This window comes from Coptis chinensis, chromosome 2 (genome assembly GCF_015680905.1).
Source record: "Coptis chinensis isolate HL-2020 chromosome 2, ASM1568090v1, whole genome shotgun sequence".
In the NCBI taxonomy this organism is placed as follows: Eukaryota; Viridiplantae; Streptophyta; class Magnoliopsida; order Ranunculales; family Ranunculaceae; genus Coptis; species Coptis chinensis.
The window spans coordinates 105701393-105723216 of NC_141457.1; the positions used below are offsets into that span (position 1 = coordinate 105701393).

The window sequence follows — 21824 nt, forward strand, 5'->3', positions numbered from 1 at the left end:
CATGGATACCAATGAAGTCATTCTTTTTGAGGTGTAAGCTTGATGATACCAATGACTTAAGGGTGAAGTGTCGTCCTACTATGGTTGGTAGTTTCCAATGTTGAGTTTAAGTTTTGCAATTCGAGATGTTCGGCTTGAAGATATCTTCAATGGAGATTTCTGGTTGTTTGGGAAGAAGCACAGACGAAGAAGGAAATATTTGATTAGTTTTGTTTCCTTTTCTGATTGATTATTAGGAAAGAAAATCGTGGCAAGATTCGACATTTTTGCAGGACGGTTCTACTTCTAAACTTAAGATTGTGGCGCTGATGTGGAGCTGCCACCTCTTTCAACACATCAGTAGGTGGAAATAATAGGTTAAATAAGTAGGTCCTTGTAACACAACCTTTTGGATATCCTTGTGTAGTTTTTTTTTGGTGGTTTATCCTTGTGTAGTTGAATAGATTCGCTATGTCTAACACGGTAGATTTGCAAACAACACTAAAAAGTCAATTTACATTGCCAACGTAAATTCTTCAATCAATCCAGTTATTTAGCATCAAATTATGAAAAAAGCAACTCTTATGAAAAATTATGAAACTCTCTATAGCTGAAAAGAATATATCCGACACTCTAAGTCTAGTTTTAAGCAACGAGCAGAAAGCCAGTTACTTAACTAATCAAAATGGACAACATCTTAAAGTATGTCATGTTCATAGTGATGGTTTGAAGTTTGAGCACATACATGAATCATCAATAATAATTTATGTGGACCATTTGTGCACTGTAATGTCCTCTCCGTATCTAGCATTCTAGAGTCTAGACGTTACATCGTCGTCAATACAACGTAGTGAACGTACAACTATACAACTCATACCCACACGTGCTCAACCAAGTCAATCCATCTAAACCGTTCAATCAAAATCAATACACCAACTTATTGCACCAGTATCTATGACCTCGTTTTTCACCACAAGATCCACCTAAAGATCCGGAATCATCTCGATCTCAATAAAAAACTACAAAAGTCACGCATTTTTTTATCGATGAAAATGATGGTAACGTTATCCACGTGATCATACCCAAAGAATCAATCTCAACCCTCGATTTCAACCTATACATAAAATCTCCTCTCTTAGGTTTTCCTAGATTGAGCAAAGAAGATCAGATTTCAAAGAGGAAAAAATAAATAAACAGTAAACACCTCCTTTTTCAACTCTCTCATTCATTCATTTAACTCTCTCTCTCTCTCTCTCTCACACCACAGCGGGTTAGTGAACTTTGTCTCAATTTTAATATCCATTTCCATTAGTTAATTGTTTAGTTTTAATTGTGATTTATTTAGATCTATGTAATGTTTTATTGTTATTGAAATTAAGTGAAAGTTGTTAATTGACTATTGTTAATTGGGATAATTCTTATGTTAGGGGTTTTGAAGAGTGATGGAAAATGGGGTGGAGAATTTCGAAACGAAAACAGCAGATGGTGCGGTTGTTTCGGAGGTTCAATTAGGAGATAACGTTGTTCAAGTGTTTCATGATGTTAATGATGATAAGAAAGAGGAGGAAGCTGTTTCTTCTTCTTTAGAAGAAGATTTGAAGTTGAAATTGGTGGATGATGTTGGTAAAGTGTTTCATGAGAAGAAGGATTCGGAAGTAGATGAGGTTTTCGAGGAGGCTAGTGACGAAGTTAGTAATATTGGGAATGGGGAAGTTAGTGGTGAAGAGGTAGAGAAGTTTGAAGAAGCTGTTGAGACAGACCTTGAGGATCAGAATTTGCCTGTCGAGGGAGTTGTGGATGTGAAGGAGGAGGTGGTGGTGCCAGAGGAATTGCCGGATGAGGTGGTGGTTTCTAATGGGGAAGAAGAAGAACAAGATGATGGAAATGAAGTATTTGTTATGACGGTGGATGGGGAGACAAAGTCGGTTACTGATGATGAAATAGTGTCAAGCGGGATTGGTGATGTTCATGGGGAGTCTGGAAATGGGATGGAGGTTGGGCTTGTTGATAATGACGATAGAAATGAAGTCCAGCTTGATGAGGAGGAGTCACCGGATGGTGTGGTATGTAATTTGGAAGGAGAGGAGAATGAAGCTTCTGTTTTGATTGTCGATGGAGAAACATTTCCATTGGTTAGTGCTGAAATAGAGTCGAATGGGAGATGTGATGCTGTTGTTCATGAGAAGTCTGATAATGGGGGTTTGAAAAAGTTGGAATTGGTAGAGAAAGTTGCTGTTATTGCTAAATCTTCTAATTTCAGCAAGACCCTTTCTGGTGAAGTTGCTTCTCCGGAAGAAGATGAATCTGGTGGACAGATCCTTTCTGAAGATGCCCTCAGTAGAAATGGTAGTTGTACGGCTGGTGTGCATGGAGAGACTGAAAATGGGGGTTCTAGGTTGGAATTAGAAGAGAAGCCAGCTATACTTGAATTCTTCAGATGCCGACAATGTTGGTTCTGATGATATTGTCTCTTTCGAAGGGATTGAGTCTAGAGAGAAGATCTCTGAAAGTGACCAGAGTTGTGAACTGAGACAGACTGCTGCTCATGTGGATACCTTTGTTAAGGAAGAGATTCAGACTCCAGAAACAGAAAATGTAACCAATGCTATCTCTTTTTCTGCTGATGAAGAGACAGAGAGAGAAATTAAGAATGGACAGCCTGATACTTCAGATGTAGCTGAATCGGAAGAAAAAGATTCTCGTAACTTACATGTTCCCGACGCCAGTGTGAACATTGATGAAGGCTCTAGTAGTCAGGATGTGGTCAAGGAGCCTGAAGTGCTGGAAATTCAGGATAAACAAAAGAAAGAAGAGTCTCCTTCAATTGGGGAATTGCGCGATTCTGGGTTAAATAGGGACCCTGAAATTCTACCTGTTGTAGAACCTGTTCAAGCTCCTCTTTCTCGTCGTCCGGCTGGCCTTGGTGGTGCTGCTCCATTGTTCGAACCTGCCACACGTGCTCCACAACAGCCTAGGGTGAATGGTGCTGCACCTGAGCGTCAAGCTCAGCTTGTGGAAGACCCAATTAATGGTGAGCCTGAGGAGACTGATGAGACCCGGGAAAAGCTCCAGATGATTCGGGTCAAATTCTTGCGTCTAGCTCATAGGCTTGGTCAGACTCCACATAATGTTGTAGTAGCTCAGGTCTTGTACAGGCTTGGTCTAGCTGAGCAGCTGCGTGGGAGGAATGCTAGTCGTGTAGGTGCCTTTAGTTTTGACCGAGCTAGTGCCATGGCTGAGCAGCTAGAGTCAGCTGGCCAGGAGCCCCTTGATTTTTCTTGCACAATCATGGTTCTTGGAAAATCGGGAGTTGGTAAAAGTGCTACTATTAATTCCATATTTGATGAAAACAAGTTCAGCACAGATGCATTTCAGATGGGTACAAAGAAGGTCCAGGATGTGGTGGGAACAGTTCAAGGGATTAAGGTACGGGTGATTGATACACCTGGCCTTTTACCATGCTGGTCGGATCAACGCCAAAATGAGAAGATTCTCCATTCTGTTAAGCGATTCATTAAGAAGACCCCTCCAGATATTGTTTTGTACCTTGATAGGTTGGATATGCAAAGCAGGGATTTGGGTGATTTGCCTTTGTTGCGTACAATTACTGAAATATTTGGACCATCTATTTGGTTCAATGCAATTGTGGTTTTGACACATGCAGCATCTGCTCCTCCGGAAGGTCCAAATGGTACGGCTACGAGTTATGAGATGTTTGTCACTCAACGATCTCACGTTGTCCAGCAAGCAATTCGCCAGGCAGCAGGAGATATGCGACTTATGAACCCTGTATCGTTAGTGGAAAACCACTCTGCATGTAGAACGAACAGGGCTGGGCAAAGGGTCTTGCCAAATGGGCAGGTTTGGAAACCTCATCTGTTATTACTTTCATTTGCGTCAAAGATTCTGGCTGAAGCGAACACACTTTTAAAGCTGCAAGATAATCCACCAGGAAAACCATTTGCAGCTCGTCCGAGGGTACCTCCATTACCTTTCTTGTTGTCCTCACTTCTGCAATCTAGACCCCAGCTGAAACTTCCGGAGGAGCAATTTGGAGATGAAGATGAGATGGATGAGGACTTGGATGAGTCGTCAGATTCTGATGAGGAGTCAGAGTATGATGAGTTACCACCATTTAAACGGTTGACTAAGGCCCAGCTAGCCAAATTGAGTAAAGCTCAGAAGAAAGCCTACTTTGATGAGCTAGAGTACAGGGAGAAGCTTTTCATGAAAAAACAGCTAAGAGAGGAAAAGCAACGGCGGCGGTTATTAAAGAAGATGGCAAGTTCTGCGAAAGAACTACCAAATGAATATACTGAGAGTGCTGAAGAAGAAAGTGGTGGGGCAGCATCTGTGCCAACTGCCATGCCAGATTTTGCGTTGCCTGCTTCATTTGATTCTGACAATCCTTCCCACCGCTATAGGTTTCTGGATAATTCCAACCAGTGGCTTGTGAGGCCAGTTCTTGAAATTCATGGTTGGGATCATGATGTTGGTTATGAGGGTATTAATGCTGAAAGACTGTTCGTGGTTAAAGACAAGATACCAGTGTCTTTCTCAGGTCAGGCGACAAAGGATAAGAAAGAGTCTAATCTGCAAATGGAATTAGCTAGTTCCATAAAGCACAGTGAAGGGAAATCAACTTCAGTGGGTTTTGACATGCAGACTGTTGGAAAGGACATGTCATATACTCTGCGCAGTGAGACAAGATTCAGCAACTTTAGAAACAATAAAACAGCTGCTGGTCTTTCAGTTACTCTTCTTGGTGATGCCTTAACAGCTGGAGTGAAGCTTGAAGACAAACTGATAGTTAACAAAAGGTTGCGGGTAGTCTTGACAGGTGGTGCCATGACTGGTCGTGGTGATGTTGCCTATGGTGGTAGTCTGGAGGCCACTTTGAGAGACAAGGATCATCCTCTTGGTCGCACGCTCTCAACTCTAGGGCTCTCTATCATGGATTGGCATGGGGATCTGGCTATTGGTTGCAATGTACAGTCCCAGATCCCTATTGGGCGGAGTACAAATCTGATTGCTCGAGCTAATTTGAACAATCGAGGAGCTGGACAAGTCAGTATTCGCTTGAATAGCTCAGAACAGCTTCAAATAGCTTTAATTGGTCTTTTACCCCTTGTCAGAAAAATACTTGGTCTATATCAACAAAAGCTGTATGGAGAATAAGAATGCTGTAGCTCATGAGACAACAAATATGCGGTATTAGGATATTGCTTCTACCAATGTGAGTGAGATAAGGTGCATTGGTAGTAGTCGTTGCATTGAATGTTTTCCCTTTATGTAATGTGGTAGTTTCATTTAATAGAAACTTTAATTTGATCTTTGCATCTACTTAAGCGTTCTTTTCAGACAATGTACTGAGCCATTTTTGATCAATTTTGTTGGATGGTTGATTGAAGCATAAAATATGTTTTTTTAGAAGTTTGCATTTGTTCTGACTATATTAATTCGTTTTCGCCATCTTTACCATTTTCTCTTCATGGTTTCGGTGCTACAAGTATCGCTACTCCTGTCAGTCTAGTACTCTAGTTGACAAGTGATAAAATTGTTGGTCAGTAGTAACTAAAAGGGAAGAGCGATCTGTTTGGCAATTTGTAGGATACACTCTACATCATTCGCTATATAGCTGTCGATCATCTGTTGTGAGGTTATATGCCTTAACTTTATAAAGCTGACAGTCTTGCACAGAGCTTCATATTCTTCTATTAGTTTTTACTCTATAAGCAGGGATTCCTCCCAACATCATTGAAGGCATAACCCACCTTTCTAACTGACAACACGTCTTGTTGGATCTGTCTGTGAAGAACTTTACTTCTTTTCTCTTATGTTTGGATGCACTCTTTCATATCTATTTTCTAGTGATAAAGCTCCATATATGATTAGTGTTTGGGGTCGTGGTGGCCGGTGGGTGGGTAAGTTTAATGGATGAATGGTACCAAGCTAAAGTGTTATCTGTTGACAAGTTTTGGACGCTGACAACCATATGAGGTCGAATTGATTTGTCTTTGGTGTAAACTTTGGTATTGCGACATGAAAAGCCCACGCACCATTGTAAATGCACCTGTGAACAAAACTGGTATAGACAGAGCAACAAAAGGCCTCGTCAACAAAACCCTATGCCACGATACGTGGTTACAAAAATGTATGTTGTCGTTAGATAACACATACAATCCAATGAAATAACATCAGGCATCATATATGAAGATTTTAAGAAACACTACAACAGATATAGCAGTTCATACATAGAGACTTGATGTTATTTAATTAGCTCGATTCATCTAAAGGTGCAAACAAGCTTCATGGCATATAAAAAAAAATTGTTCCAAACAAAACAAATTCTGAAAAATTGGAACAACATAGCCTGCTTTTGTGGCACAATGAACCTCGTTCAGTTACGCCTCTCAATCCAACTATGTAAAAATAACATTTTTCTAACAGTAAGATTGGCCATCGGTGTAAGGTACTGAAATCCTTGTTATGCTTTTAAGGAGGAATTGTCTGTAGTGAGGACTGAGGACTGGCGAGTGGTGACTAGGGGGAGAGTGTAAAAGAAAAAGAGAAGTTAATTCGTTTTAGTCCCACATTTGCTAATACATTGGGTTATGAGGAGACTTCCGAATACAAATACGTAGTGCTTGGGCCTAGGCTAAGCATGATCCTTTAGGCAGCTGACTGGATATGATGAGTGGTCAAAACTTTCAATTTTGTGAGATGGGCGACCGTTCCAAGCCTGGTTACGACAGTAGGGCCACTCCCGTGTTAACCAATCTGATCCTAAATTTTAAATCTTTTCTAAATTTTGTTTTCTTAAGAAATTGGTTCCCGTTAAAGTTTCAGAATTAAGATAATCAAATTTATATATTATAATATAAAATGTATTTTTATGTGTAAAAATTTAATAAATATATAGGGTTTGAACATACCCAACAATCTCCATCTCGTATTCCAATTTTAAAATAAATAAAATAAAATATCAATCTCGGAAAAAAAATGATTTTAGACACATTTAGTTTTCTAATTTTTTTTTTATTAGATGTACTCAAGATATCTACTATCTATATATCTACTATCTATATACTAAAGCAGAGACCTCTAATTGAGGATTTTCTCTTTCCTATGTGGCACTCTAATATGAGAGAGTTAGTTTTTTTCTCCCATGCCAACTATAATATGAAAGATAGTCTTTTCTAATAGCCTCTGTCAATCTCACATACATAACCTCTTAGGAAAGTTTGAGTGTATTTTAATTATTATATTTGGAGAGTTTGAGTGTATTTCCAATTCTTACATATTTGATCAAATAAAAAAATTGCTTAAAAAATAGGTGATTTGTAAAAGGTAATTTCCTATTATGAATCAAACACTTTTAGTGTTCCAATTCTTATATATTTAATCAAATAAAAAAATAGATAATTTGTAAAATTCCTTATTACAAATCATACAATTTTAGTATCTATGATAAAACACCTAACTTATTTCAAATATATTCTTAACACGGCCTCAAAACATAGTTAAAACAATTATACAAAAAAATAACATCACAAAATATATAATAGAAAATGAAAAAAAAAATAATAAAAGAAAGCAATAATGACAAATATTTTTTAAAATTGCTAAAAAAATAGGTGATTTGTAAAAGTAATTTTCTATTACTTAATCAAACACTTTTAGTGTTCCAATTCTTATATATTTGATCAAATAAAAAAATTGCTAAAAATATGTAATTTGTATAAACTAATTCCTTACTACAAATCATACAATTTTAGTGTCTATGATAAAACACCGACTTATTTTGAATATATCCTTAACATGGCCTCAAAACATAGTTAAAAACAATTATACAAAAAATAACATCACAAAAAATATATAATAGAAAAAAAAAAAAAAAAAAAAAAAAAAAATAATGACAAATATTTTTAAAATATATATATATCTTGAATATATAAACTAACTAACGTGAAAAAAAAAACAATTAATGGGGAACCGAAAACTGGATGCAAATGTATCGAACTAACCTCAAATAGTATTTAACGGAAAATCAGAAATTGGATGCAAATGCAAACATTAAACTAATCTTAAAAAGTAATTAATAGAAAATTGGAATATATATGGATACAACTGTATTAAACTAACCTCAAAGAATAATTAACGGAAAATCAAAACTTGGATGCAAATACATCAAACTAACATAAAAAAATAATTGTCGGCAAATCGGAAACTGGATGCAAATGCATTGAGCTAACCCTCAAAGATTAAATTAATAGAAAATCAGAAACTGGATGCAATTGCATTTAATTAACATCAAATTAAAGAAAAATTAATTATTAATTGGAAACATGATGCAAATGCGTGGAACTAATATTAAAAAATAATTAATGGGAAATCGGAAACCGGATGGAACTGCACTGAACTAATCTCAAAAAATAAACTGGATGCAAATGCATTGAACTAACCTCAAGAAATAATTAATGGTAAATAGGAAACTGGATGCAAATTCATTGAACTAATCTCAAACAATAATTAATGAGAAATCGGAAACTAGATGCAAATGTAACTTTATCAAATAATAAAACGAGAAATCGAAACTGGATGCAAATGCATTAAACTAATCTCTGAGAATAATTAATGGGAAATCGAAACCTGGATGCAAATGTATTGAACCCGACCTCAAAGAATAATTAATGAGGAATTGGAAATTAGATGCAAATGTATTGAACTAATCAAAAAGAATAATTAACGAGAAATCAGAAACTGGATGCAACTGCATTGAACTGATCTCAAAAAATAAATAACGGGAATTGGAAATTGGATGCAACTGTATTGAACTAACCTCAAAATATAAATAACTGAAAATCAGAAACCGGATGCAAATACATTAAACTAACCTCAAAACATAGTTGGGTTATATATTGTGGGAATGTCTCGGTAAGTATAGTTTTGCATTTAAAATGATGTTTATCTTATCTCTTCCCATATGATTGGGAACTCTTTGCTATTCAAGTAGCTATAATATATATGAACTTCACCTTATTAGGCAATCTCACAAAACTTCAATCAAACTTCTATTATTAAACAACAAAATGAAGTTGAAGGGTTTTATTAAAGGTACATGAGTTTTTTTTTTTTAATGGAGAATAAGGTTTTCACGTTATAAGAAATTTGGTTGAGTGATCAATATAATATTAATATATAAACGTTTTGTATATTTACAAATATTTTTCAAAATAATTAATATAACAACACCCGTTCGTAGATAATCTTTGAAGATTCTACATAGTAAGTCATGCATAGTTTAAAGAATAATTAATGGGAAATCAGGAACTGGTAATCTTCAATGATCACACATAGTAAATCAAACATAATTGACTTTTTATGTCATGTTTGCAAGGACACTCTGAGATGGATCGTAGAAGTTGGTATTATACACCACATTGGATAATTAAAAGGAAATCGAATTGGAAATTGGATTCAAATGCATAACCGAGCTCAAAGAGTAATTAACGAAAAATTGGAAACTTTATGCAAATGCAATAAACTAAACTAAAAAAGTAATTAACTAGAAATTGAAAAACTGAGTGCAATTGCATTAAACTAACGCCGATAATAACTAAAGGGAAATTAGAAATTGTATACAAATCCTTGAAAAATATTTAATGGGAAATCGGAAACGGTATGCAAATACATCAAACAAACCTCAGATAATAATTAATAAGCCGAGAAATCGGAAACTGAATGCAAATACATTGAACTAAACTCAAAAAATAATTAACATAAAATAAAAAACCGAATGCAACTGCATTAAACTAACCTCATAGAATAATTGGTGAGAAATCGGAAACTAAATGCAAATGCATTGAAATAATCTCAAAAAATTATTAACGGGAAATCAGAAACCAGATATAATTGCATCGGACTAACTTCAAAGCATAAATAATCAGAGACTAGATGCATATGTATTGAACTAACCTTAAAGAGTTATTAACGGGAAATCGAAAACTAGATCCAAATGCAATGAACTAATCTCAAAGACTAATTAACGAAACATTGAAAAATGGATGAAACTACACTGAACTAACCTAAATGAATAATTATTGGGAAATTATAAATGTGATGTAACTGCATTGAACTAACCTCAAAAAATAATTAACGGGAAATCGAAAACTTGATACAAATGTATTGAACTAACCTCAAAGAACAATTAACATAAATTCGGAAATTGGATGCAACTGCATTGAACTAACCTCAAAGAATAATTAACAAAAAACCAAAAACTAGATGCAATTGCATTAAACTAAAATAAGATATTAACTAATGGGAAATCAGAAATTGGATGCAAATGCATTGAAATATCCTCAAAAAATAGTTAACTGAAAAATCAAAAGTCGAATGTAACTCAAGATCTGCATCGACCTAAAAGCATAAATGTCGGTTTTTTTAGCCTTCTCATATGAGTAATTACGAGTAATTAGAAACCCAAAATGAAAGTGAGTTTAAAAAAACAAACTCTTACATGTATGCAAACTATATAGAAATTGTAAACTATCGAACTAACCTAGAAAAACAATTAACAGGAAATCAGAAATTGGATGCAGATGTATTGAACTAACCTCAAAGAGTAATTGCTTGAGATATTAGAACACGGATGCAAATTCAATAAACTAATCTCAAATACTAATTAACGAAACATAAAAACTGGATGCAATCATCTTGAATTAACCTTAATGAATAAGTAGCATTGATATCATAAAATGGATGCAATTGCACCTAACTAACCTTAAATAATAATTGATGGGAAATCGAAACTTGATGCAACTGCATTGAACTAACCTCAAAAGAATAATTAATGAGAATTTGGAAACTGGATGCAACGTGCTACATTAAACTAACCTCAAAGAATAATTAATGAAAAATCATAAACTTGATGCAAATGCATTCAACTAATAACCCTAAAATATATTTGTATTATATGTAGGGGAATAAATGTCTCGACAAATATAGTTTTGCATTTTAAGTAATGTTTATCATACTTCTTTTATTGTGATTGGGAATGCCTTGCTATTCAAGTAGCTTAAATATTATCTTCACCAAATTGGACATTCTCAAAAAACTTCAATCAAACTTCTATTGTTAAAACTAACAATGAAAAGAAGTCGATGAGTTTTATCAAAGTTTGATGCTTCCTTTTTATAGAGAATGGTGCAAGAAATTTAATTGAGTAATTAATATAATTTTCATATCTCATAGCTATGCATAGTTGCTAATATTTTTTAGAATAATTTAATATAACGGCACCCATTCGTAGGACACGTTCATGTGATAAATCTTTTCAAGTGAGAGTGGTGTATTCTTTGAGGATATGGAAACAATCAATCTATTTTAGTGATTTGTACACATTAGTACATAAGCTGAGCGGTGATGATTTACCATTAAATCACCATAAATCTAATAAAACTATTATACAAACTAGATCGAAGTTTAAGATAATTCTATTTGAAAATTACGGATTAATATCCTAAACCACAAAGTGAAGAGGCTATCTCAATTTGATCCCTTAGTTTCCAAGTACTTATACACCATAATCGCTGCTCGGCTATCTCAATTTGATCCCTTAGTTTCCAAGTACTTATGCACCATAATCGCTGCTCATTAACATATTTCGGTTTATTTTCAATAAAAATATATTTTGATTCGAAAATTTCTTTGCTAAATCACCATAAATCTAAAAACACTATTATACAAGCTAGATCGAGTTTAAGATAATTTTATTTGAAAATTATGGATTAATATCCTAAACCATAAAGTGAAGATGCTATCTCAATTTGATCTCTTAATTTCTAAGTACTTATGCACCATAATCGCTGCTCATTAACATATTTCGATTTATTTTCAATAAAAATATATTCTGATTCGAAAATTTGTGTGAGACATTTTATAAAGCCTTTTCAGCACACAAAATATTTAATAGATCCCGGGCGTATGCCCGGGTCCAAAATCTAGTACTAATACTAAAGCAGAGACTTCTAATAAAAAATTTTCTTTCTCTCTCCTATGTAGCATTCTAATATGAGAGTTAGTTTTTTCTATTTCTTATGTGACACTCTAATATGAAAAATAGTCTTTTCTAATAACCTATAATTTCATATACATGGAACCTCTTTGGAGAGTTTGAGTGTATTTATAATTCTTATATTTGGAGAGCTTGAGTGTATTTCCAATTCTTATATATTTTATCAAATAAAAAAAATGGCTAAAAAATAGGTGATTTGTAAAAAGTAATTTCTTCTTACGAATCAAGATAGAGAGCAATTCTTATATATATATATATATATATACACATTTTAGGTGATTTTAGTCGTATATATATATATATATATATATATATATATATATATATATATATATATATATACAGACTAAAATAAAGATACAGAGCAAAATCTTTTGTATATATACAGAGGGAATTAATGATAGAGAATAAAATCTGTTGACTTTAGCTTTATTTTTAAAGGGATAGGGAGCCATTAGACTCAGCCTAAAGGTACTCCAACACTCAATGTTAGATAATTAGTCAATTTATGATAATGAACTCGATATAAATTTATTAAGGAATGATAAGTCTTATTTACCTTTTAGCAATTTAATGGAACTTACCGTTCCTAATATAATAGTTCTTGCAAGCATGTGGATCAATGAGTTTCAAGAAACATGTTAGCATGCAATACAAATAAATAAATCGGAAAGATTCAAATCATAACTAAAACGTGCGAATATAAATTATTATAGTATGTACGTGTCAAAATATATCAAATAACTATTGATTCTCTTTTTGAAAAAGGAGTGGTCTTTCAATGGAAGTGGATGAGCCGACAGACTGCCTACGTACCCATTTAGAAATCAAACCAGTCGTAGTTCTCCTATTGGGGTGTAAGGTTCTATGGGAATGGATTAAGCCATTCCGATGAAGAAGGCGGCATAGGCTCCTTTCACTCTTGGATCTATCTACGTAACGTCTACTAACCAATTCCTTACCTTGAATTGGTATTTCACGTTGTACGTCACTTTAGGAATTATCTTTCGAGATAATTCTCGAGCAAATAAACACAAAATATTCTCAATACCAATAAAATATTATTGATCCATTACTAATAAGAATTAGTACATTAATTCATAATTAACACAAAGAATATTATTTCTTGCCAAACAGTTATATGGAGTATCAAGCTGTTGAACTAACCTCATTTATATTACTTGACCCAAAAACAGGAAGTGGCTCTCTAGGACAGATCGGGAGAAAAAGTAACTCTTAGAACTATTTTTTTTAATCACTCACAAAGACCGGGTAGATGAAAGGCCAAGTATACCCTTAACGTGAAATTAAAAACGACTCAGGTAGATGAAAAGTCAAGTATACCCCTAGTGATGAAAAGTCATTGTTCATACCCAATCCCGTTAGATTTTCTTTGTGATTTAGATTACATAACGTGAGATTAACACTAGTCTTATTCTGTACCAGAAATAGCTGACAAAATATTTTAATTTGGTAATAAAATATAAACAAATCAAAAGAGAGAACTTGTTAATTCAGCTGCTAACTCATCTTCTTCCCTCCTATTTTTTTTTTAATTTCTATTCCTCAATTTTAGTTTTAATATTTGATATTTCATAATCCTCACTAAAAATAAATATGGACAAAGAAATCCAAAGCGAAGTATTTGTTGATTGTACTAGTGCAAAATGAGATTAGGAGCAAGATCAGCATTTCGTTAGAGATACCAATAAATCTTAAGTAATTAGAATGGGATTCTGAAGAGACTCAAGGAACGCTGATGTGTTGTGTTCTTGTATACAACTTGTTTGGATTTGCTAGCTTAGAACGAGAGTTTTTGGTGGGAAATATATAGCAGAGTAGATGCACTAAACAATACATACCAAGAAGTCATATATATAGGAGCAACAACAGGTGTACCTTGAAGCTAAAAACAAGCATTACTCGAAAAACACCATTAACAAATACAACCTTAGAGAATATCGAACAGAAGTCGGAATTATTTAGAGTTTGTAGCTTGTGATCAAGAAGAAAAGTTTATTGAATCTGTACGTTAAACAAAGAATCAGTTCTGAATGTCTCGTTGGTAAAGCATCAGGTGCAAATACTAGTAGTACACTAGTACTAATGTTAGATTTTCACCTATTACTCCCATTAATGTTGTTCGGTTAGAACAAATGAGTAAAGTTGTTAGATAGTACAACAAGGTTCACGTGCTGGTTCTAATAATAATTATGCGTGGCACATTCTGGTTATGCTCCTTTTGAAGTTTTGATGACTCCTTTTGATGCTAGGTTTGCTGAAGATGCTGCACAATAATAGGCATGTTCGAGATGACGGGAGTTGCTCTTGAGGAGAAGCTCTAATAGAGGTATCCCAGAGAAGTAACACATCACTATATTCTTTAAACACGAGCCTTGATATATATGGTTCCTTAGAGTATATACTGGTGGGATACGAACAATTATCAACCCTGTGTATGGATCACCAAAGTTGTTTGAAATTAAATTGTGAAGACGATGTGAAGTGTTGTTACTTGTTATACTAGGTTTTAATGTTGAATCATTGGAAATGTTTTTACAAGAAAAGTTTTGATATAGAGAGTTCGTGCTCCAGAAAGATGAATTATCTCTCTTTTGGCATTTGCTTGAATTTGTTTGGATTTAGTTAGGCTTTTTTAGACATCGCTCATACTATTACTATGGTAATTAGACTTTGGTCCTGAAATGTTGAAATATTAGTTTTGGGTCTTATTTTTTTATTTTTGTTACTTTATTGTCAATTGGATGTGGTCATGCTGCTTGCTCTTTTGATATGGCCAAAATGCCCCTGAGCGGTGCCTCTCACACGTGGAGTGGTAGAATAATTCATTGTACATGTATCATTAAATGAATGAATATTATAATCTTAAACGTGTGGCCGTTATATTTTAGTTGATTTCACACATCTCAAGTTTGCCCCAATAACAATGGGTTGAAACAAACCTATTTAATCCCCCCTCTTCAACCCATTTCCCTCACAACTAAATGTCTAAATCATAGCAAAATAATCCAGAATGACCAAAAGAAACTCATACATCATCGCCAACTAAATCTGCCGGCCGCCTACTTCTAAACTTCATTTCTCTAGCTAAAAGTAAACAAAAAACAAGAGCCAACCTCAAAATTAATTTGGTTTTCACCTCTCCAAAATCCAAATAATGATTAGCACCCAATTCAAATCAATACCCAACCAAAATTCAATTTGTTGAAACTAAAGATTCTTTTTTTAAAACCGTCACAAATGATATGATTTGTTGTGACGGTTTTTGAGTAGTTGTTACCGTTTTTTATGGTAGAGATAGGCTGGTTTGGAACAAATATTTGTGACGGTTTTGGGGGAAAAAAAGACCCCCACTCCATCACAGTTTTGAAAAAAAAAAAAAAAAAAAATAGTGACAACAGACTTTTTGTCACTGTTTTTAACAATGATATAAAACTTTTTTTGTTGTAGTGAGCAAATAATGATGTAAATGCTTTTAAGCAATCAATTGAGCGTGATATTTTTGCTATTCTGCTTGGATTATGGTATGACTGTCAAAAGTGGTCGAAACAGATGGTTCTCGAGCATAGAACTCCTTTGATGGTTGCTGCTACTTATGGCAGTGTGATGTCTTGAAAATCATTCTTGGCTTTTTTGAAGCTGATGTTAATCTTTCATGTGGCCCTAATAAGAGCATCACTCTCCACTGTGGGGCTCTGTCATAGAAAGATGATGACAAGTTTTGCTGAATGTGGTTATTAAGTTTTTACACTTGGTTAGTGTTGCACAAAATTGAGCCCTTGAACGTGTTATTTCCACTCAAACCATCTTTTTAATTTGTATGGTTTATATCGATAAGGTGGATCTATGGGTGAAGATGAGTGTGTGGATCTATGGGTGAAGATGAGTGTTGGGGCCTTGGGGGTTTTATAGAGATTTGTTTTTGATGGGTTGGAGAGAGATATGGTGGGAATTTTCCCTCTTTATTTTACCAACATTATCAAGATGCACAAATCCAAACAAATCTAACGGTCAAATGTTTTAAAATCTAATAGCCATTTGTATAGTGACACATGTCCAATAAATTAATTAACCAGTAACCATGTGAGAGGCACGCTCAAGAGTATTATTGCCTTATCAAAAGAGCAACTAACATGATCACAATCAACTGAGTTGACTGACGGTCAAGTAGTAGAAATATGACCAAAAACTAATATTTCAGCATTTTTGTACTAAAGTCTAATTACCATAGTAATAGTAAGTAACATAATAAGATTTTGTCTAATTACAATGTCTAAAAAACCCATTTAGTTACCAAATTAAAAAAAATTGACAGATATTTTTGGTAATAGAATAAGACCTACGGTGTTAATCTCACATTGTGTAATCTCAATCACAAAGAAAATCTAACGAGATTGGATGTTCCCACACAAGTTGCCTTGTGCGGATACCATCTCTGAATCCGAACTCTTAATTCAAACATAAATAACATGGCCAAAGTAGGAACAACCCCAAATAATAGGGGGCCAATAATACAGCCCAATTAACCAAACAGACACAAAAGAATAGAATAGGCCCATTTAATATAATAAAATAAGCCCAATCATGGAATAAAACATGCCCAACTAATATATAAATGAAAATAGGCCAAACCAAATAAATTTTCTAATAAATCCCACAAATCAAGTACTCATATACACTAAGGTATTTGTTTCACTAACCAAATTAATTACGAGCCTACTAATATAATTAGGCTAAATCTTAATCGGCGCTAAGGCATTATGGTGTATTTGTGTAATCACAACCACTCATACCGTGGGTGGGGTGTATAGGACGTAAATCTTGAATCTATGGTCGTATGAGGCTTTATGCACCATACAGTCTAGCATCATCAAGAACTGCTCATATAATTATTGTTTTAACTAACATTGTAACAATTCAACAAACTAAATGACAAACCCACATTAATAGTAACTACCCACCAATTGTGCAAACTTTTAACGGATTTATTCGTGTCACATATAACTACACAAGCTCACGTCAAAATCAGTCTACACATAATTTTTATATGATATCTTTGAAATAGCATGTAAAATGATTATAATACCTTTCAGTGAAATTCTGAGTTATTACAATTTCTTTGTCACCAGGGGCGGTTCAAGACAATTAGGGGTCCTAGGCAAAGTTCAAATGCCAATGGATGCGAGGAATTTTTTTGGTCAGAGAACGCCAAATGCCAATGGATGGGAGGAATTTTTTGGTCGAGGAAGGCAGTAAAACGTTGGAGAAAGGCGAGGGAAACAAATGGTTATCTAACGTTATTTCATAGATTCCAATGTACTTTATCTAACCCTTAAATAAGGGCCAGAAAAACAATTGTAAGCTGAAAAGAAAGCATTGGGCTTAATTATATTGGGGCCCCTTGGGCTGCGGAGCCCTAAGCAGCTGCCTATTTTGCTAGGGGGTTGAGCCGGCCCTGTTTGTCACAAAGAAAGTACAATGTAGTAATCTTAATATTTCGAAAAGCATTGTATATCCCAATATTTTTTGTCTTAAATTGTTCTCCTGCATTGTCTGCAATATGTGACAAAGTATCATGCACGACTGCACAATGTATATTCACTGGAATCACTGGGAAGACCGCAGTATATTCGAAATTTCTTTGTGGCTATCACAATTCAATTGTTGTAAAAAAAAAATTAATTGTTGTATCCCTTGTAGGCACGGATATTTGGACGACCTCATAATCCCCTTAGAGCATCTCCAATGGTGATAATACAGTAACAATTGTGATAATACCACATTTGCCTCACCATCTATCTTGGAATTTGTAACAAATGGATTTACTAATGAGCCTAGAACTTGTAACCAAACTTCCAATCTAAAGCACTCTTCTTAATTCATTAAAATGAAAAACTACAAAGTATCATTATCATTAAGACAAACATGCAAGCCAACTTAATATTTTGGGCTCATTCCCTTATATTCTTTCTGATGAATCGGTTACTTTCTCTTATTTTCTCCAATTGTAGAAGATACGAAGAATCAATGTGTCAAAAGAAAGCTTGAACGGATGAATTTGTTTTGCCTTGTGACATTCGTTCCTTGTCTTATAGTTTAATTTTGGCTGTGCATCTTCTTGTGCTTAGAAGCTAGTAAAAATATATTAGACAAATAGGGAATGAATATGGCCAACCTGATCTTAGAGCCGGCAAAATATATTAAGCTAATTGGTGAGTCCAAATTTTAATGATTTGGTTGGCATGGACAAAAAAAATATATGCTTACAAGTTACAATGAGGCACTTTAAAATAGTGCATTATTATGATGTCAAAGCAATTAGAACAAGATATTATGATTGATGTTACCACCAACCACGACCATTGATCGGTTGGTAGTGTGGTTGACTATTAGCTAGTAACAATTAACTCATAAAATAGTGTTGTAGTCCTTTTCAAAGAAATATAAAAGTGACTTGCATGTGTCCAATTGATCTCGCTTCATCACGCGATCTACAGTAGATTCTTGTACTGTTCCACTATGCCATCTTCTTTCACATGCCATGATGCAAGAACGTAAATAGCTCCTATATACCAAATAATGTAGTATTAACGTGGTGCTTAGATCTAAAATATCTCACAAACAAGAACACAAAATAAAGAGCTCTCAACTCTCTAATCAATATTTTTAATAACCAAAACTATCCTCTAATTAATGAAGTTATTACAATTATTTATAGTCTAAGAAAACACAACTCATCAAGAAACCCTAGTTTCCTAAACCTAATAAATAACTTACTAAACATAATGTCACAATAGCTGTGACATTATACTTAACTACAGCTAGCGTCACCTGTCGTTGAATTGAAGCTATAGGTATTCACAACCGCTACACCACGAGCAAACCTAAAGAGACCGGTTCCACCTACAATCGGCAATTCACGGGGAAAGTGTAATGCACCATTCCAGCCTAGAATGCTAAGATTGCTCCCCTTGTATTTCCCTTCCGTGAAGTGAAGGGTCAATGCCATGACGAGACCAGGCTCTTGTTGGTCCGGTGAACCATAAAGCCTGTAAGTGTCTACATTTACACCAAGGTTAAGACTTACCTCTTAAGTTAGGATAATGAGAAGGGGATGGTTTTGTTTATTGTTAATGGCTGCTCTTCATGTGGATGAAAATGCCTATGTATCCAGTCTGTATATTGAGAAATAGTAGTGAGATGAGAGTTAGTAACTCAAGTTAGGATTCATTGACCAGACTGGAATCAAGCCACACGTAGTTCTTGAGGGTGGCTTTTATAGGCATTAGGAGTGTGTATCGGATGCGACACGTGTATTGATAAGTACAAATGTGCGGTTGAGATGAATGACATGTGTCTATGAAAGGCACGTGGGTAGTAGCTGTAGGCGTTTAGGTTTATCTGAGTTGGCATATGATATAATGATAATGTCTTCCGTAATGATGGTGGATGGTTGTAATGGTGCATGTATTATGGCAGGAAAGAGGCTTAAAGATAAAGTTAGTAATGATGACAGTAGCAAGTGATGACGTCACGAAGAGGGGTCGAAGTGGACGAGTCGTTAAGCGCCGAAAGTATGCGAAGTCCCGATATATCGAGCGTGAGGGGTACTCGTATGTTTGGGGACGCATTATACTGAAGGAGTCGTTGGATGTGAGTCTTGTATACATCACGTGACTGGTAGGATGTTTCTTGCAAAGCCCCTACGCTCGGCGCACTATCTTTGATGTCGATTCAGGCCCAACGGTTAATGAATTGTCGGCCATAAACAATACACCAAACAAGTATGGGGAGTTGTTTGGTTCATCTATTTTGATTGCACTTGGCTTCTTTCCACTTTGTATGTTAGGGAAGTAGAAGTGGAGTAACCCAGAAACCCATATTCGGTAATTATTACAAGCAAAATGAGTTTGTTGTGGGTTGGGTTAATTCAAGAGGTGCAAATAGCCCTGCTTGAAATAACTCCGAGTTGGGAGCCAGGGCTAGTGAAATGAACCCATGTTGGGAATGTTGAAAGTGGGCTCAGTGGGCTTCCATGGCCCCTAATAAGAGTTGAGTTGTACATAATCATCTATACCCCTAAGAGGCTTAGACATGCATAGTATAAAATATCAGGATATGGGTATTTATCGATATTCAATTTCTAGATATGTATCGTAGATATATCCCCCTCTTTGGGGATATTTGACATTGTTTCACATGCAAATATCGTAGATATATCCAAGATATCAACAAATATCGTAGATATTGTGGATAATTCTTGATATATCATGATACATTATTTATATTTATTTAAAATATAATGATAAATATTAAATAAAATTGTTATATACACAAAATATCGCAAAATATCTCCAAATATCGCAAAATATCCCCAAATATCACAAATATAGCAAATATCGTTGAAATATCACCGATATTTGCAGTCGTATATATCTCTGAACATATCGTGATATTTATATATCTTTCTCTGAAATCTGGATAGATATCCCCAAATATCGCGATATATCGGGATATTTTGTACTATGTAGACATGCACTTCTTAGATTTTATTCGTAAGAGAGCACATTGCTGGATGATAGTTCCCATTTAAATCTACTGTTTTTTCGTTTTAAACTTTACGAAAAACGACTAAAAAGGGTATCGAACTTTACAAGTTTTGACAATATGGGGACTAAACTTTTTTTTTTTTCGGTTAATTTGGGGCCCAAACCTTTTAATTTTTGCAATGTGGGGACTAGTTACACATGTAGTCTAAATTTCTCACACGGTGTTTCATAATTTGTAAGTTACATACATTGTTATACACCGTACTAACATTCTACAACCTCATGACCACAGAAATTAATTCAAATTGTGAAACACCATGTAAGAAATTTAGATGTCATGTTACACATGTCTCTACATTGCAAAAATTAAAAAGTTTGGTCCCCAAATTGACCGAAAAAAAAATTTAGTCCCCATATTGTCAAAACTTGTAAAGTTCGATACCCTTTTTAATCGTTTTTCGTAAACTTTATGATTGCTCCAACTTCCAACGTAGCTTTGCAATGTAACAACTTTAGTTAGGATTTTTAGATGAAAGGTCGAATGAGTAAAGCTGCGTGCAGGTTATTTCAATGTGGTAACCTCGTGAATTAATATCTTGACAACAGCAGTTTTGGGTAGTCTCACTCCATGTCGTGCTCTTTTAAGTTATTCAGTTCGGTGTGCATCCACAAGCATCTATGTGAGAAACTGAACGAGGTAGCTAGGGTAGTTAGCGTCTCAACGCCAGCCGTGCTTTTATACCAATTGTTTAGAATAAGCAAAAGCCAAGTATCCCTCGAAGGATCTCTCGAACGATCTTCACAAAATTGTGTTCCCGGTTCTCATTCTTAATTGCGCCTCAAACATGCTTTGGTTCGTTTTTAAAATTAAATTTGTATACATTAATACATATCCATCACTGTTGATGAATCTCTAATGCCATAAGTTTGTATTGTTGGGCTGTGGGACCGTCGAGCGAATGAAGCTCTGGTATCTCACCAGCAAGCTTTAGAGTTCTGAAATTTTTCAGAATTTCGATGATTTGTCGATATTTCGGCCCCACGCCCATATTTCTCACCTTTTTTTTTCTATGTACACCTATATAAAGGAAATAGATTAGGGTTTTGAGATAACCTTTTGAGAGATTCATTTCTTGGGTATTGTGGGAGCTCTATTGAGCTAGGGTTTGAGTGAGGCCTCTTGTTCTTGATTCTTG

General features: G+C 34.8%; 1 protein-coding gene, 1 non-coding gene and 1 pseudogene across 2 annotated transcripts; 2 read left to right on the forward strand and 1 right to left on the reverse strand.

The window, feature by feature from the left end:
- The first annotated feature begins 1084 nt into the window (after positions 1 to 1084).
- LOC147520066 (translocase of chloroplast 120, chloroplastic-like) lies at positions 1085 to 5322 on the forward strand. The gene is given in 3 exon segments (XM_086591527.1): positions 1085 to 1249; positions 1407 to 2432; positions 2434 to 5322. Coding segments are annotated over 2 exon segments (3735 nt in total). The 5' UTR covers positions 1085 to 1249; positions 1407 to 1421; the 3' UTR covers positions 5158 to 5322.
- A 1342-nt stretch (positions 5323 to 6664) lies between these two features.
- On the forward strand, positions 6665 to 6767 carry LOC147520067 (small nucleolar RNA Z279/snoR105/snoR108). Its single transcript, XR_015214651.1, has one exon. It is a non-coding gene; the product is annotated as a small nucleolar RNA Z279/snoR105/snoR108 (small nucleolar RNA).
- Positions 6768 to 18890: 12123 nt separating this feature from the next.
- Positions 18891 to 21677, reverse strand: LOC147520068 (dirigent protein 23 pseudogene; annotated as a pseudogene).
- Between the last annotated feature and the right edge of the window lie 147 nt (positions 21678 to 21824).